The sequence below is a fragment of the Canis lupus genome, chromosome 3, assembly GCF_011100685.1.
Source record: "Canis lupus familiaris isolate Mischka breed German Shepherd chromosome 3, alternate assembly UU_Cfam_GSD_1.0, whole genome shotgun sequence".
Lineage (NCBI taxonomy): Eukaryota > Metazoa > Chordata > Mammalia > Carnivora > Canidae > Canis > Canis lupus.
The window spans coordinates 25,508,351-25,534,081 of record NC_049224.1 but is presented as its reverse complement, the minus strand read 5'-3'; the positions used below and the strand labels follow the sequence as shown (position 1 = coordinate 25,534,081).

At 36.3% G+C, this 25,731-nt stretch overlaps 1 protein-coding gene, 1 long non-coding RNA gene and 1 pseudogene across 15 annotated transcripts in view; 1 reads left to right on the top strand and 2 right to left on the bottom strand.

The window, feature by feature from the left end:
• ATG10 (autophagy related 10) overlaps positions 1 to 25,731 on the top strand; it is a 221,128-nt gene that overhangs the window by 17,863 nt on the left and 177,534 nt on the right. The window contains exon 1 of one of the 13 annotated variants that reach the window (XM_038532422.1): positions 17,024 to 17,141. The exons of 10 other annotated variants lie outside the window; for them this stretch is intronic. In XM_038532422.1, coding sequence (XP_038388350.1) covers positions 17,043 to 17,141 — 99 coding nt within the window. In that variant the 5' untranslated portion in view covers positions 17,024 to 17,042. Of the gene's footprint in view, positions 1 to 17,023; positions 17,142 to 20,792; positions 20,908 to 23,432; positions 23,744 to 25,731 lie in introns of those variants that run through there. 2 more of the 13 variants (XM_038532427.1, XM_038532423.1) reach the window with 2 other exon arrangements.
• Positions 6,879 to 8,980, bottom strand: LOC102157350 (annotated as a pseudogene).
• On the bottom strand, positions 17,240 to 23,428 carry LOC102156204. Of its 2 annotated transcripts, none has more exons than XR_005356794.1 (3): positions 22,312 to 23,428; positions 19,246 to 19,428; positions 17,240 to 17,986 (listed from the first exon to the last, which is right to left on the bottom strand). It is a non-coding gene; the product is annotated as an uncharacterized LOC102156204 (long non-coding RNA). The 2 variants fall into 2 exon arrangements; XR_005356793.1 differs by having other exon boundaries at positions 22,595 to 23,427.

Here is a 25,731-nt window from a genome sequence, read left to right as displayed (position 1 = left end):
TCTTATTTTAGGTTTAGATCTCCTTCGGTGATTTGTGCAGAGTTTAATAGTTCAGAACAACTTGCCTTCTAAATTTTTTGTTTTTTTTTGTTTTTACCTACTAGATATGAATACATTAGTTTAGGAGCTCAGTCCTGTGATTTGACTTTTCATAGGTTATTGATAAAACAAAATAATTTCCTATCGGTTTTCAATTTTTTTCTCTCACCTTTGTATAGCAAAAATAGGAAGAGAGATACTTAGATATTGTAAATGAAATAGTATACAAATCTTGAGATTGGATTTTATACAGTTAATACTAGATTATTTGTATGTTATTGTTAAAGAAGAATTAAAGCCCCCCCCCAATTAATTCTATCGTTAGTTAAACCTACTTGATTATGTTTTGAAACTTACATAGCAACACACCAGAAATATTTTGATTACTTTCTTTACAGCTTAGGAACAGCTGATTGAAAGGGCTTATTTCCTAATTTAGACAGAGTAAAACTTTACAATTTCATTTTATTCTTAGAAATTTAAATTGATTTTTACATTTTTTCCTTTTAGTAGTCTTTCTGGTTAAATTCACATTACTTTTCCTAAAAATCCTTCAACATTATTCTAATTATATCAAATTCATATTTTTAAAAATAGATTGTAAAATATTTCTGTATTTTACTTTATGCCATCTTCTAACTGTGGCTTGGTAGAAAACCCACCTTGTCCTTCACATCAATCTGCTGCCCTCCTGAATTTCACACTTTGCTTATTTGCACAGATGTCCTTATTTTTAATGTCTTGTCTTGTCTTTTTTTTTTTTCTTTGAAGATTTTATTTATTTGACAGAGAGAGAGCAGAAGTAGGTGGTGCTGCAGGCAGAGGGAGAGAGAGAAGCAGGCTCCCTGCTGAGCAAGGAGCCTGATGCGGAGCTCTGTCCCAGGACCCTGGGATCATGACCTGAGCCGAAGGTAGATGCTTAACTGACTGAGCCATCCAGGTGTCCCTATTTTTAATGTCTTATAAAAAAATTTCAAGGGTACAAAAGTAAAGAAAATAGGGTAATGAATTCACATGTACCTATCGCCTAGCCCCCACAATTATCAACTCACAGCCAGGTACATAGTGTTTTAAAGCATCTCTAGCATGTATAAAATGACATATCTCAATTTAATTAACATGGCTTTCATTTCCCCCCCAATCTTAAAATTATCAGTACTTCAAATCAGTACCTAAATTTATTTCTCATTATATATTAAAATTAATGAATGAACTCAGAAAAAGATTCAAAAGACATTATTTCTACATTTTTAAAACTTCTAAAAGTTTTAGATTTATTTTTAAAATTACGGCTGGGTACCTTGGTGGCTAAGCATCTGCTTTTGGCTCAGGTCATAATCCCAGGGTCCTGGGGTCAAGTCCCACATCAGGCTGCTGCTTAACAGAGAGTCCGCTTCTCTCTCTGCCCCTCCGCCTTCTCATGCTCTCTCTATCTGTCAAATAAATAAAATCTTTACAAATAAAATAAAACTATGACTGGGCACCTGGGTGACTTAGTTGGTTAAGCGTCTGACTATGGTTCAGGTCATGATTTCTGGGTCCTGGGAGTGTGCTTCTTTCTCTCTCTCTGCCCCAAACCCCATGCTTGTGCACTCACTCTCTCTCCCAAATAAATAAGTAACTAGAATATTTTAAAATTGTGGTAAAAAACATACAACATATAATTTACCATTTTAATCATTTTTAATCTACAGTTCAGTAAAGTACATTCATATTATTGTGCAACCAAGTTCCAGAACTGTGTACACAGTATGCTTAGATAGATTCTCTGCTAAAGTTAAATGACAATTTTAAGGTTTACTAAAAGAAATAGACATTTTTCACAGGTTTTTTTTTTTTTCAAGTGAGAGATATGTAATAGCTCTTCACAGGTTTTCACAGGTTTCTTAGATACCATGTTGCTTTATGTGAGTAACAAATAACCACATTTGTTGGTTTGAAATACTTAAGTTTTGCTTTTCTTCTTTTTCCTCAGCTTATTTAAAATAAATTATTACTATATTATCATTTTTAGGGAAGTTGTGAGCATGTTACTTCTATTACATTTTGGTGTAATGCTGTATTTGTTTCAGCCATCCACTCTGAGTTAATGAAATATTATTTCTGGGCTCAAATGTCACTAGATAAAGATTAAATATATTGTATTGGTATAATCTCTTGATTAGACTAAAGTAGATTTTTTTTTTTTTAGTTTATCTTTGGAGATTAGAAGAAAATTACACTTGGAGCAGCATGCTGTGTTTTTGTAATAAACATTGAATCATAGTCAGTTACACTAGATTTTTCATTCATAATTTATTGTGTGTTATGATATGATTTGTCACTTAAGCATATGCAAATCTTAAGCAATCATTTCAAGAAGAACAGGTTGTATCACTTGTGAATTTTTAACATCACTTTAAAGATTATCAAGAGTATCAAAGAAAGAAAAGCTATAATACTTTAAAAATTTATAAATTAAAATTTAGATAGTGATAGTAATTGTGCATGTTTAACAATTAAAGCACCTTCTCAGTTAACAGTGATATTTGGGTTTACTGGGAAAGATGGTAGGCTGTATTTTCAAAAGCCTTGTGGAGAGTTATCTTTATAGTGGTGAGTTCATGAAGCCCAAGATCTTACCCTCAAATTCTAAAGTTCATATATATATTGTGGGGGAGGAGTGTATATAGAATCTAATTTATTAATTTATAATAAATAGAATTGTCAAGTAAACTGGAGTTCTCCTATCATGATGATTCTTTTTTTTTTTTTTTTTTTTAAGATTTTATTTATTCATGAGAGACACAGGGAGAGAGAGGCAGAGACACAGGCAGAGAGAGAAGCAGGCTCCATGCAGGGAGCCCGATGTGGGACTCCATCCTGGGTCTTCAGGATCAGGCCCTGGGCCAAAGGTGGCGCTAAACCGCTGAGCCACCTGGGCTGCCCGATGACTCATTTTTGTTTTGTGGATAGGCCAGTCACAATTGTATAAGCAAAGAATAAGCACAAATTCTCATCTATAGCTATATAACTGAGATATTTAATGGCATAATCTGAGAGTGGCATATATCTTGCTCTGCAATAGGGGTAGTCTTACCATTGAGAAGTTGCAATTTTAGATTTGTAGGGTAAGAATTTCTCTCTTGAACTGTGCAGTGGACATTGCCAATGCATCCTTCACTGATCTCTCTCTCTTTTTTAAGTTTTAATGACTGACCAGTCTCTTTTGGTTGCCATCAGCTTACAGTCAAATCTTGCTGTCTGGAGAGCCATTCTCTCCCTTTAAATAATTTACCTTTTTGCTCTGACCTATTATGAGTTATTTTTAACTTGAACTTGAAAAATGCTTATTTCCAAGGCCTTGGAAAAGGCCTTCAACTATAGACAATATTATTATGATCATGGATATTTGTAAAAATATAGAGAAAAAATAATCAAAAATCATACTCTAGTACGATTGTAGTTGTTTTGGTGAATTTCCCTCATATGTGTATTTCCCAATTGGGATTTTAATGATTATTCTTTTAAATTTATAAATTTAGAGTTTAATTACATGTCTATAACATTGTCTTACCTTTTAGGAAAAAAGTAAGTTTTCACTTTATTTTTTTTTTAATTTTAATATTTTTTAAGAGAATGTGAGAGAGAGGGGTGGGGAGGGAAGGAGTAGAGGAAGAGGGGAGAGAGAATCTCAAGCAGGCTCCACACCCCCAGCACAGAGCCCAAAGCAGAGCTCAATCTTACAATCCTGAGATCATGATCTGGGACAAAATTAAGAGTCATTTGCTTAATTATGGAGCTGCCATAATCAAGGTACCCTGATAAGTTTCCACTTTAAAGATTGATTTTGTTAGGTATCTTTTGAAACTGGTTACCTAAATGAACCGTCTTTTACTTCTAGTACTTTTAAAAATAATTATTTCATGCTTTCCATGTCATGTGACATAGTGAAAATATGGTTTCTTTTCCAGTATTTAGGGCTTCTTTTTGATCATATGAGTTACAATTTCCAGAATAAATTGTGTGCTATAGCAGCAATCAAATGTATTCTTGTTTTACAGCATTCTTTTTATGCTTGTGACAATTCTGTAAGTAAATTAGGGCAGTCTTATTTTCTTCATTTTGTATCAAGATAACTTGAATAAATGATAGACTTTGGCACCAAAATAACAATCGACTTGCTCAAGTTTGAGCTGGAACTGGAGTGAGAACTCAGGTTTTTGAACCATAGTGGTCCTGTGTTTAATGATATAAACAGTATCACACATTAGAGTTCTGTAAACCTTGAGCTCAGTGTAATCAGAATTGAGCTCATCATCTTTCAGCCTCCTCATTTGACTTCTTTGGTTAGTAGGTGATTCCACCATTCTGGCTCAGGCCATGAACCTGAAGGCTTTTATATTCCTCTGTCTCCTCAATACCTAACCTGATGGATCACTCCATCAGTTTATTCCCCCTTTCAACATCGTTCATACTCACTTACCTCCTCATCCTTTGCTCTCCTTGCAGTTGCCACTGTCTTGGTTCAGGTTATTATTTCTGCTCTCTGCGTCTAATCTTGCCCTCTGCCTTCTGATCTACCAAAGTGATCTTATAAAATATAATTCCAATCCATTACTCCCTGGTTAAATCCTTCAGTGATTCTTCGTTATTTCAGGATATAGTCCAGGTACCTTTGCTAAGCATACACAGCTTGTGCCTAAAAAAGATGTACCCTTTTGAGTCTCATCACTTCTTTTGCTCAACATTATATTTATGCATAGCTTTGTGGTCTGTGATTGGTCAGAGTTATGCTCCAACACCCGGAGTGTCAATGGTGGAGTAAGGTTTCTATCTGCCTGAAGGATCTGTATGTGCTGGGGAGCCCTAGTCTACCCTGGCTTCTGGTCTCTCTCATGTCCTCTGTGCTGTGTGCAGCCCCACCATCAGCCCAGGACATGAAGACCGCCTGGTTTCCTTGGGGCACGTGAGCTGAAGGCAGCCAGGGGTGTTGGCAGAGTTCAAGTCCCTCTGTGGGTCTCTCATTACCAGGACCTTTCTACTACCTTTCTGTTTATGTTTCTGGTTGGTTGCTTGTCCTAGCTGGGGTGGCTACCTCAGACTTGCTAGTGAGGTTGCTACTTTTATTAGAGACACTGCCAAAGGGCATATTTTCTTTCATCTTCAGCTCTGGATCACTTGAGCCTTTCTGGTCTTAAAGCTGTCCTAGCTGTGATCCAGGGAGAACACTAGGACAGAGGGCAGTAGCTGCAAGCAGGAGTGCCACAGATTTCTACTGTTTATAACCAAATTTCAACAGTGTTTCATGAATAAGTCCTTCTTAATATGTTATTTGACTTTGGTTGATTTCTTGGTTCCTGAAATGTTTTTTTTTTTTTTTTTTAAGATTTTTATTTATTTATTCATGAGAGACACACAGAGAGAGGCGGAGACATAGGCAAAGAGAGAAGCAGGCTCCTTGCAGGAGCGCATGAGGGACTTGATCCTTTATCCTGGGACCACGCCCTGAGGCCCTGAGCCGAAGGCAGATGGGCTCAACCCCTGAGCCACCCAGGTGTCCCTGAAATGTTTTTTTTTTTTTTTTTTTTTTAAGCAATTTCGAACAGTTTCAAAGTTGTTTTTTTTTTTGGAGAAGAAGATTTGAAGCCCTGCCTTGTGAGGCCACATGGTGACTTTAATTTGCATTTTCCTAAAAGCTAGTTCATTGAAAGGTATTTTCATATATTAGTCATTTGATACCTTTTTTTGTGACTTGTATGGTTAAATCCTTTGCACGTCATCACTGCATATTTTTTCAAGATTAGAATTGAGCATCATCTCCTTTACATAGGGGACCCTGACCCTCACGTCTGACTTAGATGCCACCTCCTCTGTATTTCCATATAATTGACGCACAATTCTCCGTGTGTTTATCTGGAGGCTTGCCTGATCCCCCATAGCAGTCAGAAAGCTTGACTGCCAGGAGGTTGTTTTTCTGTCCTCACTTGTGTATCCTTGGTGCTCAGCACAGCAAGCATTCTGCGTGCATTTGTTTCATTGAGTTAAAATCATAAAAGTTGCAAGGAGTTTTTCCAGTTTGTTATTTGAATAAATACGTGTCATTGTATTTCATTTCATTGGGTAATGTATTGTTTGAAATAAGTGGGTCATCGAGCAGTATTTAAAGACTATTTGTTTTAGGAGAGTTTTCATTAAATAGCAAAATTCCTTTTAAGTGGAATGAGACATTGGATATGATATTATTATGTAATGTCATCAGAGAACTGTAAGTTCGTTACTGCTAAGTTCATTAGTGAATTTTTTGATCTTTTAATAGTTTTTGATAGGATTTATCATCCAGTTCTTGTTATACTTTCTACATTTGGTATTCTCACTCTCTTGGTTTACCTTCTATATTCCTCTTCACTCCTTTTCCGTCACCTCTGTTGTTTTTCTTGTCTCTACAGCCTTATAATGTTAGTGACCATGCTGTCCATATCTTCTTCTTTTCTACTTTATTAAAATAAGAGTCTCATGCTCTACCAACTGAGCTAGCCGGGCTCTTTATTAAAATACTGAGTTTATTTCACATGTATATTTTTGTCTCCCCACCATTCCATTTGTCTGAACACCACTACTACTATGTCCTATCAAAACATTCCATACATACTTAAAACCAAGCAAAGGGTGGAGTTCCATCTTTAAAAACTAAACAGGCATGTTGGACAACACATTCTTGGCAATGGAACCTGGACAACATTTATCAGACTCAGTAGGGAAAGTTCTCACTCTGCATTATAAAAAGGAAAGCCAGATATCAACTGTTACAGAAATGAAATAAAGATGGAAAAATTTAACAGACTGTTTAAACTATTCTCTTAAAGAGACTCCCTCCTCTGCCAGAGATCTTGAATAGCCTCTTGGTCAGTCATCCGGAAGCAATTCTTCACATAATTGATGAACTTGGCTTCTACTTTGGGAAGAGAACCACCTTTTTCTATACTTGCTTGCATTTTTGCTTTAATGTTTTCAGTAGAACAAGATCCTTTCAGTGTTTTGGGAGTCTTTTCCTAGTTTTTAAAAGATTCTTTGATCTTGGTGTTGATGCTTTTGACTCTTTTGCATTCTGGATTGATTTTTGCACAATTTTTGGCTGGAGTATCTTATATAGATTTCTTTACTGGGACCTTTTCTTAGCTTTCTCATCATCAAAATCATCATCATCATCTTCATTGGCAGCAGGTTTTACTTTTTTCTTTGGAACCTTGCTACCACTTCCAGGGACAGAACTCTTTTCAGATATACTAAGGAGTTTCTTTCTCGTCCTTTTCTGACTCTGTGTCTTCCTCCACAGCTACTAAGTGCTGCCACTAATATGCACAGGCCCTGAACCACATTTCAACTGTAAGACCACAGGTGGTGTTATTTCAAAGCCCCAAGGGAAACTGTTGGCTGTACAGACATTTTCAAAGTTGCCAGTGTGACTTTAATTGGACTGCCTTTGTAATTCATTACCTTTGCTTCAACAGTGTGCAATCTCTCCTTTGCACCAGCCCCTAGACTGATTCTTCTTAAAGATAAGTGGTGCTCATTTTCATCATTATCCACCTTTAAGTGATAATCTTTGTGAGCCTTTGGTTCACAACCAAAAAGATATTTCTGGGACCAAAGAGGAGTCTTGTCCAGATCCATAGAATTTTCCAGGAGGTAATGGCATGCACTTGGGTGAGGCAAAAGGCGGACAGAAATAAATGACTACTGTTCTACAGAACAGCTGTGTAGGAAGGAGTCACACCAGGGATTGTCTCATTCTCTTAGCTATTCTCATGAGAACCTGGAGGTCATAATTTAAATTGCATCAAATGCTAATTATTCTCAAATGTATATTCTCTGCCCAGACTTCTCTCTTAAATTCTAGATTCATAAGGCCAACTTCTTATTTGACATTTTTACTTTAATGTCTCTTCTTAGAGCTTGAAGTCAGCATGTCCAAAATTAAACTCTGTCTTCCTCCTCCCAGACTTACCCACTACCACCCAAACTAATCTTCTCTCAGTTGATGGTTACTCCATCTTTCCAGTTGTTCAAGCTACTGGAGTTATCATTATCTTCTCTATCCTCTCATACCCCACATTCAGTCCATTAGGTCATCCTGTTGCCTCCACCTTCATAATACCTAGGATCAGACCATTCTTCATCATCCCTTGCTACCACTCTGGTATAAACAATTATCAGCTTTTACTAGGATTACCTTCCTATCTGCCTGCTTCCACTTTTGCCTTCTTATGGTGTAAACCTTTTAAAATGCGAGTCACATTGTGTCACTTCTCAATTCTGAGTAAAAGCCAAAACATTTATTTATTATTTTTTAAAAGATTTATTTATTTATTTTAGAGAGAGAGTATGCACGCAAACACAAACAGGGGAAGGGGCAGAGGGAGAGAGAGAGAGAGAGAATCCTCTAGCAGACTCCCCGCTAGCACAGAGCCCGAAAGTGGGGCTTGATTCCAGGACCATGAATGAGATCATGGTCCAGGCCGAAATCAAGAGTCAAACGCTCGACTGACTGAGCCACCCAGGTGCCCCAAGCCAAACATTTATAACAGATTATAAACTATGTGATCTGTTCCTTCCTCATCCTTCTTATTACTCTTCTGACTTCACCTCCTATTTCCCTTCCTTTCATTCACAACTATCCAGGCACACTAACTTCCTTGTTGTTCCTCAAACACATTAGAGAAACCCTAGACAAACATTCCTTCCTGGGGCCTCTAAATCGGCTGGCTCATCTTTGTAGAGCATTCCTCTTCCAGATATGGCTAACTGCCCTCCTCTCAGCATCCCCCCTTCCTTCATGTGTTCTCTCACGTTACCTTCTTACTGAAGACTTTCTACCACCCTTTACAACATGTCGAATCACTTGGTCCCCCTACCTGCCAGCGTCACTTCTGACTTCCCTTATCCCACTCTTTTCCCTCATACTACTATTCACCTTCTAACATGCTTTGCAATTTACTTTTTTATTATGTTTATTGTTTAAAGTTTCTCTTTCCCAGTTTAGTCTATGAGGACAGAGATCTTTGCTGATATGCCCAGTGCACCTAGACTATTACCAAGTATAAAGTAGATACACAAACAAGTATTTGTTAAATGAATGATTAAATATCAGATTTTCTGTATAAAATAAAAATTCACATTTTGTCCAAAGAACTTTATCAGGTAAAAAGTTTTATTTGAAAAAATTATGAGAAATTAAAAAAAAATGCCGATGTTCTTTTATCCCTTAATTGGTGAATTAGGATCCATGAAAACACCATAAAATTTACATAAAAAGTTAATAAGTATCATTCAAATAACCTCTTCAGGGCAGTCTTTTTAATAAAACTGGCATTTCTGTAAAAATGGAATTTTTCTATAATGATATGCAGTATAGTGGAATTTAATGCATACTTTAGATTTAAAAATAACCATATAACAGTGCGTTGAGGGGGGCCATTTTATCTTGTTCCAGAATTGCAGCTAAGGCCTTAAGCTGAAGACAAAGTACCCTGAGTAACTAATTTTCTATATTTGGATTGCTATGAATAATCTACTAGCCACTGGGACCAGAAACCTGCCTGTAGAGAGTATTCTAAGGAACCATTCATTCCTGAAGAACTGGGATTCCCAACCACATCCCAATATGAGAATAGGATTTAGTGGAGAAGTGGAGAGTCTGTGATGAGTAGTGATTCCTTCTCTTCCTAAATCTTTCCTTTCCTTGTCCAAGGAGCCACTTGTAGAGTATGGGATGCCCTCAGGTCAGAAGGAAGGTCATTTCATTACCTAGTTGAGCATTTGCTTAGCAATGGACTGGCTAGTCTGCCCTTTTCTGTTGAAACATGGCTAAATGGAGTTGAGAGTGATAGTACAGGGGGGGGAGGACACTGTTTAATTTTTTAAATATATTCATTCCAGAGAGTAGCTAGGCTTGACCTATTTTTCTGTTGTCCTGCTTGAGCCAGGAGGAGAAGGGATCTCTGTGATGGTAGAGTGTGCATGGTCACTGCCTGTATAAGTAAATGTCCAGGGGGCTATTTCTCTGCGGGATCTTCTGAAGAGCCCATACAATCACCCCATAAAGGAGCTGGCAGCTGCATGCCTGCCACACCCAGGGATACTGACACCCAGTCAGTGTCAACCAGAGAAGTGACAGCAAACAACAGAGAGAACACTGTGACTCCATCTAGTTAAGCAAGGGGATGACTGTCCTTCCTACTTCCAATTCTCAAGCCATGGGCTCCTAGAAGAAGTGGTGAGGGACAGCAGGCTCCCTTGAGCAAGGCCATGCTTCGTGTCTCCATTCCAAGCTATAGAGACTGTGGGTTGAACTACAGGGAGAAAAGAGCTTCAAGTTGATTTTGAGTCTGAAGTTTTCAAAATCACGATAATAATAATCAGATTGAATTTTAATTGTCCGAAAGATAGAATTCTAATAACTGAAAGCACCTAAAAAGTTAGAGTGCAGCACCAAGTTGTTGTTTAAGGATCTTTAATATATCAGTTAGGTATTGCTGTATAATAAGCTGTTATAAAATTTATTAGTTTAAAATAACTGTTTATTATTTCTGAGAAACTTATAAATGAGTTAGACTATTCTGTTGATCTGTGAAAGGCTCAGTTGATGTCTACAGGGCTTGTGTATGTATCTACAGTCAGCTGAGGGTTGGCTGGGAGCTTGCTTGTCTAAGGCGGCCTCATTTGGGATGATTTGACTTGGTTCTATGTTCCAGAAAGCTAGCCTGAGCTTGTTCTTCTGATGGTGGTTGGGTCCAAAAGCAGAAAATAAAAACACTCAAGCACTCTTTAAGACTTCTATTTAAACTTTCCTTGGGGGCTCAGCTCAGAATCATTGTGGGGAGTTGCTACCCAAAGGCTAGTATCTAGTGAGGAATGAAAAACTGGGGTCATTACTGCAGTCAATCTGCTACACTTAACAGGTGGGAAAGGAGATTCCACACAAGAGGGTTAAGAGCAGTTATTGGAGGGGAAAAATTTCCTATTTGTACTGGGGAGTAGAGATCCTCTAATCATAGGTTACAGTTGATTTGGACTATTTAGCTCCTAAGGTAGAGTCTGTTTCTTCTATATGTTCTTTCCAATGTATAAGTTTCACAGAAATCATTTTTTAATGATTGTAGTTTTTTTTTTTAGTTTGAGGGTCATCCTCAACTTGATCTATCAGGAGAAAGCTATGTCTATAAAATGTATGGAATATGGAGATGAATGCCAGGAGATATAGCAAGGAAAGTTGCAAATGGTTGCCTGACCAGAGTGTGGGGAGGAGTAAGAAGGGCTGATGATTTTTGTTATATATATGGATTTTAGTGCTGTTTGACTTTTAAAACTGTGTGTTATATTATCTGGATTAAAATGGGTAAGATTTTTTTTTAAAAAGCAAAGTCCATTTCAAAACATCATCATTGTGCTATTATTTACATGTACCTCATTTCATTTAATCTCCACACTATCCCTATGAATTAGCAATTATTATATCTACTTCAGATGAGATGTGTAGGCTTAGAGAAGTTAAGAGACTTGTCCAGCCAGTGTTACATGGGCTTTATGTCAGAGGCAGGGTCAAGATTGGAACCAAGGTGTATCTGCTTCCAAAGACTATGATCTTAACCACTAACCTGTAGTTTAATATTTAATTCATTCACTTAGTTTGAAGCTGAAGTTAATCTGCTCCACACCAGAGGTTCACACTATTATGTAACCCCCACAATGGAGCTAGGATATAGGTATTTTTTTCTACCAACAAACTTTAGTTGCTTCTTATCAACATTTCGTCTTAAAATGGAAAAATAGTGATTGAGTAAATTCTTCCAGGAGAATATGATGAATATCCAGCATGTTTAAATTTGCTCTGAGGAAAAGAATATTTACTTAATACTTTGATACATTCGATGCCTAGATTCCAGGTATTGGATTATAATAGCACAGAAATTTAGATATTTCTTAAAAAGAAACTTGTAGTGTCTTGTCATATAAGGAAAGTATTTGTAAATAGGAGTTCGATTAAGAAGAACTGATCTGCTTTCATGAATTTTCCAAGTTATCAATATCCAGCTGTATTATTTTACTTTAGGTTTTAGATTTGATACAAACTTCATATACTAATTGCTTTTAACAGCTGCTATAGATATTTATTGCAAAATGTCATTGAAAAGACAGATGTAATATATTAGTTTAGTACACATGGTGATTTAAAGATTAGAGTATGTTAAATAAACTGTGTCAGAAATTATAAATAAACCAAAATGAGTAAAATTATCTTAAAATTGCTAGACAAGTCTTCACATTTAATGTTACATTAATGAGTTTTGTACAGAGACTGTTTAGAATGAAATCCTTTTTCATCAGATGTTGCACATATGCCTTCACTGTTTGTTTTTCTTCAAAGTAAAACTTAATGAAACAGCTAATAAAACTCAATTTTACTCCTGATCCTTGAAAGAAACAAGCCCTTGAAGTGCACCCACTGTTTATTCTTTTGCACTGGTTTTTGCTACTTTTCAGCATGTAAATTTTCCAGTAATGGAAAACAGTCAAAGCCATAAACCTTTTCTTCTAAGTCTTATAAACCCAATATTTATTTCTTATTTGTAAAGTGATTGCACAATGGAAGCACGCTTTGCACACATAGAGAAGTTTGGTCTCAGATCTTCATGTTCACCTCCTGCTGGCTTCAGGAGGGTGTAGTGTGTGTGCATTTAAATGGATCTTTATTATGTAAATAATCACAAACTAGAATAGGTTATTTAACCACCCTAAAAAAAAAGAGAAGTTTCAGAGTGAAAGTCATATATAAGACTCTTCCTATACCCTGTTACTCTCGTAAACCTGAAAATGTATTAGATTGGTGAATAGCTTATGGAAAAGGATCAGCTTCCATGAATTAAAAATATATGGATGGCAGATGTGTATGTACCCCAAGTGGCTTTTCACTAACGATAGCATATTCCATTCTATGTCTTCCTGGTTCTTTTATGGAGAGGATTGTTTTTGATCTGGTGCAGGGTGGAAGTAGATAGATAGGTTGGGATGAGAGGCAGTGCTACTTAAAAGTGTGGTTCTGGATTGGTACCAGTGTAAGGAGGTAAGTGCAAATGTCGAAAATGAGTGCTTAGAAACTTGTAAATAACTTGACAGAGGGGCAGCCCCAGTGGAGCAGCGGTTTAACACCGCCTGTGGCCTGGGGTGTGATCCTGGAGATCCCGGATCAAGTCCCACATCAGGCTCCCTGCATAGAGTCTGCTTCTTCCTCTGCCTGTGTCTCTGCCTCTCTCTCCTGTGTGTCTTTAATGAATAAATAAATAAAATCTTAAAAAAAAATAATTTGACAGAGTGAGATTATGCCTGTCAAATATAATTTAAAAATCAATACTATTAATGGGGGAAGCTATGCATATGTGGGAGCAGAGTATATATGGGAGGAACTCTGTACTTTTTATTCAAATTTGCTGTGAATTTAAAACTGCTCTAAAATAATCACCACCACCACCATCATTGTCATCTTCGTCTTCTTCTTCTTCCTTTTTTTTCTTAAACTGGGACTTATATTTTGTATGTTTGGGATTTTTTATTTCTTTTTTTCCTAGTAATTCATTTTAGTGTTTTTCTCAAAAGCGTGTCTATGACAGATTGGAAATAAAATTCCTGATCTTTTACCACAGATGGTTTGAAAAGCATTTGGTCTAGGATGAGATTTTCAAATGTTGATTTACGTTCCTTTGCCCCATTACATAACATTTGATATTCAAATTTAAGTAAAAAAGAAAAGGCTATCATTTATAATTTCAGGACCCTAACAAAACCACTTGATGACATTGAATGGTTAATGAGCCAGGGGCTGGATAGTAGAACCTGAAGTGAAGATGTTCTGTGTTTCCCATTAAGGGCAGATTCATATGCTCCAGTGACCAGTGAGTGGGAATTGCTGTTGACATTCTCATAAGAAAATCAGAAAGCCTGACCAGGATTTGTGTCCAAATGGAAGTGGGTTATTGCCAACTAGAGAGCTTTAAAAATTAGGGTAGGGTTTTAGGTGGAGGAAAGTGAAGAACAGTTAAAAATTAGGGTAGGGTTTTAGGTGGAGGAAAGTGAAGAACAGAGAAAGCTGAGCTATGTTCTTTGCAGCACTTTTGAAGGGTTAGGAACTTTGAACCACCATGTGATAATCCGTGGGCCTTGACAACAAAGTGGTAGTAGAAATGGTTAGAGTAAAAGTAGCAAGTTTCATTTACTTCTCAGTTTTACCAAGCATATATATTTTAATGCTACTGAAAATCATGGTAAGGGATGCCTCTTTGATATGTATGTATGTTATGTATGTATGCCTTTTGTATGTATGTATGTTATTCATTGCTGATACCTGGACAATCAAAATATAAAGCTGAGATTTATGTGTTAGATAACATAGAGTCAGAAAAATGTGCATAAGTCATAGAAATAGAAATTTAGAGTCTTGAAGGTCAAATAATTCACCTTGTCCCACATATTGCTTCTAGTAAGGCAGGTTATGATGAATTAACTTTTTTGTAGCCAGTCTAGGTATGAGTTCATACCCATGGTGTTGGAGGGGAGATACCCTGGGATAGCATTCATGAAGTAGGGATCCCAAACTCTGGTTGAGCTAAGATGAGATTTACTCAGAGGATGTCCAAGAATAAATATGCTGAGCTTGGGAGAGGAATAAGAGGCTGATCACAGAGAAAGTTGGAAGTTGAATAACTTGAATAAGCTGTAAGTGGGCTCAAGATACTAATGGTCATGATTCACTAACAATGTCTTGTATAACCATTCAGAAATTTAGAGTAGTTGAAATGATATTTGAGTACTATTTAAATAACTCTATATGTAAACTCCCTAAAGTCAGCAGTTATTTTAGTGTGGCACCTGTGGCCAGGAAGTTCTCCATAGTAGCCATATCATATAGCAACTGTGCTTGATAATGGACCTTGAATCTTCCCAGTATGTCTAATTACATACTTATGATATACTTTTCATCAGTAATTTTTAAGGAATTTTTATAACTGTGATAAATACACACACACACATACACACCACACGAGACAAAAAGGTATCATTTTTACCACTTAAATTACTTTATTTTTTTTAAAGATTTTATTTATTTATTCATGAGAGACACACAGAGAGAGGGCAGAGACACAGGCAGAGGGAGAAGCAGGCTCCATGCAGATAGCCTGATGCGGGACTCGATCCTGGGTCTCCAGGATCATGCCCTGGACTGAAGGTGGCGCTAAACCGCTGAGCCACCCGGGCTGCCCAACTTAAATTACTTTAAAAAATTCTGGTAGAAAATTCATGACATAAAATTTACCATCTTAACTCCTTTTCAAGTGGTTCAATTCAGTTAAACTTTATTAGTACTAAGTATATTTACATTGTTATATGGCTATCACTACCATCCTTCTGCAGAACTTTTTCATCTTAGTAAACTGAAACTCTGAAATACCCATGAAATAACTTCCCATTTCCCCTTCCTCCCAGCAGCCACTATTTTCCTTTGTGTTTCTGTGACCTTGATTTCTCTAGGTACCTTATTTAAGTGGAATCATATACTATTTGTCCTCTTATAACTGGTCTATTTCACTTAGCATAATGTCTTTAAGGTTCATCCACATTTCAGATTTTAAGCTGAATAATATTACATTGCGGATATGTATATACATATACATATGACATTTTATTTATCCATTTGTCTGTTGATGAATATTTGGATTTGCATTCATCATTTAAGATTTTGTCTTTTAATACATGTAAAATATTTGTATTTTAATTTCAGCTTAGTTTATCTTAGTTTATCATTATCACCATCGTCATTTTTTATAATTTTGCTGACATAGAATTTATATATGATTATTTTTATTACTTTTATTACCATTTTCTGATACTGAGTGTTGCTAAATAAAACATTGATTTTGTTACTTCTTGGTTTATTACTTTACTTAGTTTTTGCTTTTGGTGTTAACAATTAGCTAAAGTTATATTCTTGAAAGAATTTTGTAATGATTAATTGTTTTTGGAAATTAGGAAATGTTTATTTTTAAAAATCGAGTAATGATTAATGTAATTTAATTAGGTTTATTCATTAAAAGGCTTTCTAGCTTTAGAAAATACAGTATGAAAATATTTTTAATCACACATCAGTTGATATGTTACATATATTTTGTGAAAATGTCAAAATTTTAATTTTTGGAATAAACAAAAATCAATGATGAATTATTTGAACATTTATGAAATTTGTTTTAAAAACATTTTAATGAACATAGAAGATTCTCTACTCCTGTAAATAGGTTTTATGTAGTTGTAAAAGTCTGTAGGCCCCATTAGTTCTTTATATTTGAAAAAGATTTAAATTTTACAGATACTGTACTTTTCAATCTTAATGGATAAACTTCATTAAAGCTGAAAAGCCATCATAAAAAATATTTGAAGTCACTAGTTAGGTAATGAAATGAGACTCTTCCCAAACTTGAATTTGTGTGTTCAGTAACTTTTTTCCCCTCAGCCTAAATGCATTACTGGTAGGAAGGATTATTGTGAAGACAAGGTACAAAGCAAACTGTGCTGGCACCTCACCACAAGAACTCACCCTGTGCAGGAAAAGACTGGAACATTCTTAAGTTTTGCAAAAGCAATACAAAAAACCAAAACTATTTTTGAGATTAGTTCCAACAATGAGCTTTTTCAGTTTATTTAGACTAAGCTAAATAAACCAGTTACAAGGTCACACCATTAAAAGCTAAAGCCGAAATGCCTCACACAAGGACAGAAGCCCTCATTTTACCAGCCAGTCTAGACATTGAAGTCAGTAAAGCAAAAGAGATGGAAAAAGTGGTACTCTCAAATAATACTTGTAAATATATTGATGACGTGTCAGGTGACATAAAGAAAACATTAATCCAGAGTATTGTGAAATCAAACACGTGTTAGAAACTGCCAAATTCCAGCACAGTTAGAATTCCTAAAGAGAAATGCTGGGAAGAATATCAGCACTCCGTAAAGCAGTACCAAAAGAAATTACTGCGGATGAAATATTGAAGGTGGAGAATTCATACTTTGAAACAAATAAGGTATTATGGAAACATGCTTGGGTTTGTATACTGCTGGCGTGAGTGCAGGGACAGGAGTACGTAATGGCTGTACATCAAGGGTCATGAAAACAGTGAGATTCAAATAATATGGTATTTTATTCTCAGAGAAACTCTCTTGTGTAAAAGATTGCCTGTACATGAATTTCACATAGTTTGATATATCTAAATGGAGAATATAATATAGCTGAAGCTGCTTTATTCACATCTGTTTTAGCTTCACATGAAGAAATGGGGTTGGAATATAGCTTTCCACAGTTTCATACTGAGAGGCAGTGTATATCCAAAGTAGAGTTTTGTCAAAAGTTTATGGACGAGAAGGAGAATTCAAACTTTTTCTGTAAACAGTTCTGATTTGTTAAAGATTTGTTAAAAGGTAGTTACTGCCTTGAAAAAAATAGCTTCATTAGCTGAGTGAATAAACCTAATAGAAAATTGCCAGGATCTCATAACAATGAATTCATGTGTACTGACAGAATTTATGGATTCGGTGCAAAAATTTGGCCTTGGAAACGTGTGCTTAAAAAAGATGGATTTGTGGCATTTAGTTTGTTGCACGATTTGAATAGTAAAGAAGGATCATTAGGACAAGTAGAGCAACACCTTGTATACTTAAGGAAGAGCTGCATCATGGATTTAGGTGTATGCTTTCAGTTATATTCACAATTTATTTATACTATCATAGGAAATTTTCACACTACATCTGTTGATGAAAGTAAAGGAAGATCTGTTTGATTTACTGAGCGAAGGCAATTTTGCAGTACAATTTGGATTTGAATTTTCCAAATTCTGGTTAGTGATGAGAAAGGAGTTTCTATCATTTGTCTCTGTAGAGAGAGAAAATAGATTAGCTTGGGGCTGGGGGTAGGAATGGTGATTGACTAATAATTTTATAATATAAAGAAAATGTAAAAAAAATAAAAAAGAAAAGAAAATATATTTAAAGATTTTTTTCACTGAGTTTCATATATACACCACCAAAGTCCCTCATATTTACTCCATTATATTGTTCAAATATGAATTTTTATGTGTGTCATGATGTGAAAAGGGTTAGGAAGCACTGGACTGAATCCTATGACAGTCTGGAAAGCCGAGGCAAGAGTGTTAACTGTAACAGGTCTCAAATTCAATAAGGGATTTCAGAGAATGGAGTAAAAAGCAAGGACCAGGAGAGGATAAAATTTCAGGAAATATATTTACCAACTAGCATGGGTGATGGGGCACAGCCTACAGTATCTTATGTCTTACTAAGGTGGGAGATAAGGGCCAGCAGTAGTGGGATGGGGAGATGGCAAGAGGATGATGAACTACACTCAGCTGGATTAAGCCAAATAGCTGTTCAGATGGCCTCTTAATTATGTAGAAGAATAAAGACCTGGGAAGAGAAATAGGTTATCCTAGCCTTCTATAATTCACTCACGGGGATTCATCAAAATAAGTTAACTTTTGAAGGAGAAACCTACTTTTTGGGAAAAAAAATACTAGTAGTTACTTGTGTCAGGTTCTATTTTTAGTGTTTTGTATGTATTCAGTTTAATTTCACACTGGTTGGTAATAGTACTCATTATTATTTCCATCTTATAGGTCAGGAAACTGAGGTCACTCTTATTCATGGTAGAGCTGGTGTATGAACTCAGGCAGTCTGGTTATAGAATCCATATACTTGACTCTGCTATACTGCTTCTCAAATCTGTAGTAATCCTAACTACCTAACTCCTTAGAAACTCCCATCCCTGATCTCAGTGCAGACTATTTTCACAGCCTGGACCTTCTCCTGTGGATGATGTGGTCTACAGTAGATGCTGCACTAGGGTCTCCTTGGTTATGACTCAGAACTAATGGGTCCCACTTCAGTTGCTTGTTTGGGGAGAAGTTGATGAATATAGTCCGATCTTAAGATGTCATCAGAACATTTACTTTGCAGCACTCCATCATTTATATAGCGGTACTTTAGCATATGGTGGCTACTAGCTACATGTGGTAATTCAAATTGAAATATAAATTAAGTAAAAATCAAATAAGATTAAAAAAAAAACAAAACAAAACCCTTGGTTCTCTGGTTACACTTCAAGTGGCTACTGCCTACCGTTTTGGGCAGCACAAGAAAGTTTTCTGTCACCAGAGCTGGCTTTATTGGACAGTAGCATTCTTGATGGTTCTCTTCTCCAAGTCTGCTTCATCAGAAGTGAGAGCTTGTTTCAAGTTGCTTCTAACCCGTCAGGTTGCCTTACTTTAGTGGTTGGCTCCACTGATTCTGTCTTTCCTCATACTGTAAAAGACAGCAATTCCAGAAAATAATAGATTTTTGTGGCCATTAGTTGCTAGTTCATACAAGATTTGCTTTCTTTTTTTTTATGATAGTCACACAGAGAGGCAGAGACACAGGCAGAGGGAGAAGCAGGCTCCATGCACTGGGAGCCTGACGTGGGATTTGATCCCGGGTCTCCAGGATCATGCCCTGGGCCACAGGCAGGCGCCAAACCGCTGCGCCACCCAGGGATCCCAAGATTTGCTTTCTTAAAACAGTTCTATAGTACTGTTGACCTTGCTCTCCTTACCTCATTCTGCAAGTCTTACAATTACAAACTGAATTCTAAGAAATCCATACGTGACAGCCTGTCACACTTTGGCTTCTATTGAACTTGAAGGCATCTCTAACTCTTCTTAAGCAAGAGCTCTTATAGGTGTGTACTTGGATTTTTGTACTTTATGGTTTTATTTTTTTTTATTCTTCCTGAATATCATCTCATTTCCCCCTTTTTATCTGAGGTTTTGGTTTGTTTATTTCTTTTTAAATTAAATGTTGATTTGATCACCTGACAAACCATTATTATTGTTATTATTATTATACCCAGCTTTGATAAGGTTGGCTAAAAAAGAGTCATGTCAAACTAAGAGACAAAGTCATGTCTCTTCTTTTCTTTTGAGAAGGTTACTAGATGGGTGGGATGCTTTAGAAGTAGTGAGTTTGATCTCAGCCAAATCATTTAGAATGGGCTGACAGGTGAGTAAGGATTGCAGAAATCATATCAAATTTGAAAAACCTGAGAATATTTAATCTGCAGAAAAATAGACTATTTTAGATAGAGGACTGTGTTGAGTGAGCAGTGTTTTTTTTTTTTAATTAATTTATTTATTTATGATAGTCACAGAGAGAGAGAGAGAGAGAGAGGCAGAGACATAGGCAGAGGGAGAAGCAGGCTCCATGCACCGGGAGCCCGACGTGGGATTCGATCCCGGGTCTCCAGGATCGCGCCCTGGGCCAAAGGCAGGCGCTAAATCGCTGCACCACCCAGGGATCCCGAGTGAGCAGTGTTGATCCGAAGAATTTATTGTTATCAGAGGAAGTTATCAAGGTTACTTATGAGGAATATAAAGTGCTGTCAGTATGTTCAGGGGAACACACATAAGTTCCCCAGACCTTGGGGCAGCACTACATAAGCAGGGGTAACTGCAGGATATTTTCATTCCTGTGACCACAAAAGTGAAGTGAGCCAAAAAAACACAGTGAGAATTAAACGAAGTAGGGTTAAGTTTTCATTAAAGGCTGTGCGGTGCATTCCCTACTCCTGGTTGCCCTGGCAACCGGGCTCCCTTGCATGCTAATGACATTATAATGAGAAAAAAACCACATGCAAATGCAATAAATAGTAATTAGAGGCAGAGCCATACATGAAGTGGTGAGCTCCACCTTGGGAAGGTCTGGGGAAGAGCTGCTGAAGGGTTTGTACTGAAGACAAAGAAAGAGGTAATGAAAGAAAGACTTTGAGTTATGTATAAAAGGGTTGAATCCTCATAGAGCACATGTTAGCATTTGCCTCCTGCAAATACCTGTTGTTTCTCCAAGTAGAATTTACTCAAAGTCAAAAGTCCTGCATTTGCACATCCACATTGTCATAACCATTCTACCTGTTGGCATCCCTGAATGGGAAGGATCTTAGCTGTGGAACAACTATAGCAGCCTGCTGTTTGGAATGCCCTTTCTGATCACAATGGACAGGGCTGGGCTCATTAGACAAGGTAGTGGGGCCAAAATACGTAGCCAGAAGTCATTCTTGGTGAAGAGAGTGTCTTAATTCTATGTTGCTTCAGATGGGACAAGTAGGACCAATGAGGGACTGCATTTGGTTAATATAAGGTGGAACTGATTGAGAGAACATGATATCTCCGTCACTGGAAATGTGTCAGAGATGCTGGGTGGCTGCCTCTCTCAAATGTGATAGATGGATAGCATTTTTGATTTGCCCAAATGGTTAAATTCAGAATCTATAAATCACTGCCCAGTTTCATTCTCTTCCCTTTACTTCATTTTATTCAGACTCTTCTATTTTTATTGCTACTTGTCTGTGTATCTTTCTTTGAAATGACTAGAAAATGTTACATCATCTGCTTCACATTATCCTAATTCTTTGATTTATCTTTTCAGTGTCAGTTTGAACCATAGATTACTGAGTAAAAATCACCAAAAAGCCATGAAGATTCATAAATTTTTACTATTCTTTTTCCTCTTTAAATTAAAAAAGTGTAAAAATTACATAAGAAATGCACATTGACTTTTGTAAAAATTTGCATGACTATGTTTAACAATCCAAGTAATAAAGACATATATATAATGAAGTGTTTAAGTCCCTGTCAGCCACCTCTCATCTCCTCTGCTAACTCCCAGTCCCAAACTTCAGAGAAAACCAGTGTTAACAGTTTGGAGAGTAAATGTCAAAATCTCTGTCTGTGAATTTATGTGCAGTTATTATTTACTATATACATTATTAATACATTATTACTATGTAATGCTGAGTGATTGCTATGTATCAGATACTGATCCTTTTTCTATATTAATTCATTTAATCCTTAGTTAATCTCCCTTTAAGGGATTTTATAGAGAGAGGAAGGAAGGCCAAGAAAAGTTAAGAAACTTGCCTAGGGTGACAAGCCAAATTTATTCCCCAGGAAGTCTGTTTTGGAGCCCATACTTTCTCTCATCACACCATCCTGTCTGTTCTGCAGGTAGCATACATATATGTTTTCTTTTTTCCATGTGTCTGGAATCAGTCATTCCGCATGATTACTTTTCAAGTAGATTTTTTTTTTCATTTTTTTTTCAAGTAGATTTTTAAACTTAATATTCAGAGATCATTCCATTCCAGTAACCTACCTCTTCTATTCTTAAAAAATTATTCTCTTGTTCAGATGCTCCGTAATTTAAATAGTCCCCTGCTGATGAGCATTTAATTTGCTATAACAAATGATAATTTAATAAATGTCCATGCAGAGCAGTTTTCATATGTGCTTATATGTTACTATAGAATAAATAGTTCAAAATGGGATTGCTGAATGAGAGACTCTGCTCACTTTGCATTTTGACAGATACTGCAGAATTAGCACAATTATCACTCTGCTCTTGAAAATACTCTTTGCTTAGCATCTGGGACACTGACCTGTTAGTTTCTGTCTCCCTTGAGATTGCTTCTTTTTGACTTCCTCCTCATCTCCCAACAGCTAAACATTGGAGTGCCCTTGGGCTCAATCTTTGAACTTCCTTTCTTTTCCAGTTGGATTCACTCTCTAGGATATCTTATCCAGCTCCTTGGCTGTAAATACTATATATTCACTGGTGATTCTTAAAATTGTATTTTTGGTGCTTATCATGTTCCTGGGCTTTAAGCTTTTATATTCAGCAACCTGATATTGATTGCATTTGAATGTGTACAAGGCATTGCACATTTAACACATTTTTACTTAACCTCCCTTCTCCACTCCAACCTGCTTCTTCTACATACTTCCCTATCTCAAGAAATATTAGTTTCCACTTGCTCAGGACAAGAACTTGAGGTTTGACTCATCTCTTTCTCTTGCATCATATTTAATCATTGGTAAATCCTACTAACTGAATCTTCAAAATACGTTCATCATCAGCCACTTCTTGCCACCTGGACTGCACCACATTTTCCCAGGATGCATCATTTCTCGCCTGGCTTATAGTAATAGTTTCCTAATTAATGCTCATTTAGAATCTGGTCTTGAAACAGCAGCTAGAGTGATCTTTTAAAAATGTGAGTCCCATCATAGAATTCTGTAGCTCAGAGGCCTCCAGTGACTTCCAGTTTTAGAATAAATTCTAAAGCTTTGTTCATGACTTCCAAGGCCTACATGGTGTTCACACCCTTTCTATCGTTTTTCTTGTCTTAAGTTCTTTCATTCTCCTATTCTGTCATTCTGCTCAGCCATACTGATATGCCTTCTGTTTACACCATGGGGCCTTGGAACTTCCCATTGTCTAGATGTTCTTCTCCTAGATAGCTTTATGACTTATTCCCTTACTTTTGATACATCATTGCTCTCCTTATCAGTGAGGACCTGCTATCTACTCACCTTATGTAAAATAGCATCAAACTAACTCAATAATTTTCAGTCTTCCTTACTCTAATTTATTTTTATTGAACCTAAAACCACTTACTTTATGTATTTAGTTATTTGCTATCTCTTCCACCCTGTATCCTGTCCTCCGGAATGCAAGCTCCATGAGGAGAAAAACCTTTGACTGTGCTGCTGTATCTCTGGGGCATAGTATAATATATTTGCATGAAGTAGGTGCTTAATAGTATTTGTTGAATGAATGAGAGCATGGACAAAATTTCTCCCCAACCATACTGTAGCAGTTGATTTTCCCGTCAAAAAGTATATGAGTATGCCCATTTTCTCATACTGTATAAAATTAGATATTACTGATCTTTTTTAATTTTCTCATTATAAAAGGTAGAAAATGATATATTGTTTTGTTTTAAATTATTTTTTTTTTAATTTTTTATTTATTTATGATAGTTACAGAGAGAGAGAGAGGCAGAGACACAGGCAGAGGGAGAAGCAGGCTCCATGCACCGGGAGCCTGATGTGGGATTCGATCCCGGGTCTCCAGGATCGCGCCCTGGGCCAAAGGTAGGCGCCAAACCGCTGCGCCACCTAGGGATCCCTGATATATTGTTTTGATTTGCATTTTCCTCATTATGCTGATGTTGAGCATATTTCCATATGCTTATTGGTCACTGGTATTTCTTCTAGGAATTTTTTGTTTATGTCCTGTGTCCATTTTACTGTAGGGTTGTTTATCTTTGTAATATTGATTTGTAGGAGTAACTTATATATTATGACTATCAATCCTTCATTTCATATATATATTGCAAATATTTTTTCCTAGACTGTCACTTCTCTTTTAACTTTGTTAATAGTATCATTTGTCATATAGGAGTTTTAAATCTTTAATAAATCTGCCAGTATTTTGCTTTATGGCTTCTGAGTTGGTGTTTTGCTCAGGAAATCCTTCCTAACTACTTCTGAAAATATTATCTCTTATTTTCCTCTAAGCCATTATTATTTTATTATTTTATATTTAGGACTTTAATCCATCTGGAATTTAGTTTGGAGATTGTGTGGGATAGTAATATAGTTTATTTATTTTATTTAATGGTGAACCAGTTGTCTTCATGTTTATTATTGACTCATCTCTTCTTTCATCTATGATCCAATTCTTTAAATTATATATTAAATTCTAACATGAGTCTCCTTCTAGACTCCATATTCTTATCTTTGATATATTTTTCTTTTCTGTCACAATAACATAGATTTTAATGATTGCTAGTGCTCTTTAGTTAATTTTGATATCTGATAATTATACCATTCATTGCTCTTTTCTAAAAATGTTAACTACTTCTGTGCATTTTTTTAAAATTTTTATTTATTTATGATAGTCACACACAGAGAGAGAGAAAGAGGCAGAGACATAGGCAGAGGGAGAAGCAGGCTCCATGCACCGGGAGCCCGACGTGGGATTCGATCCCAGGTCTCCAGGATCGTGCCCTGGGCCAAAGGCAGGTGCTAAACCGCTGCGCCACCCAGGGATCCCACTTCTGTGCATTTTTAATATATATTTTAGAATAATTTTACAAGTTTCATAAAAATACTTTGGATTTTTTTCATAGTTTACTGTAAAGTTGTAGAGTTTTCCTCACATGATAGGTATGTTCCTATATACTTGACATTTTTGTTCAAGCTGGGAATGAGGCATTTTATCTTTATGGTTTTAATGGATTATTGTCATAGTTGTAAAATTAATAATTTTTATATGTTGATCTTTTTCCTGGCCACTCTCTGAAAGTCTCTTATTTATTTTTATTACTTTTTCTGTTGATTCTCTTAGATTGTTTAAGCAAATCATGGAATCATTTGCTATTTTGTCTTTTGCGAGAACTTTCTTCAGGCAGTGAACTGAGACATTTGTAGAGCTTACTTGTTTATTTCCCATCTCTTAGTGATCACTGTCCTGCATTTCCTGTGTCCCATATCTGAAAATTCTGATTTCACATCTTTTGTTTGATTTTCTAGTTGTTTAAGATAGGAGTGAAGTCTAGTCTCCATTATTCTATAGAAGATTAAAGAAACAAGAATGTAAAGCTTCTTGAAGGATATAGTATGTATTGCCATTATATGAAATGTAAGTTTAACAAATACAGATTTTAAGCTATTGGTAAATATATGATCATCAGTTCAACTGGTCTGTTTCCAAATCTAAGATTGGGAA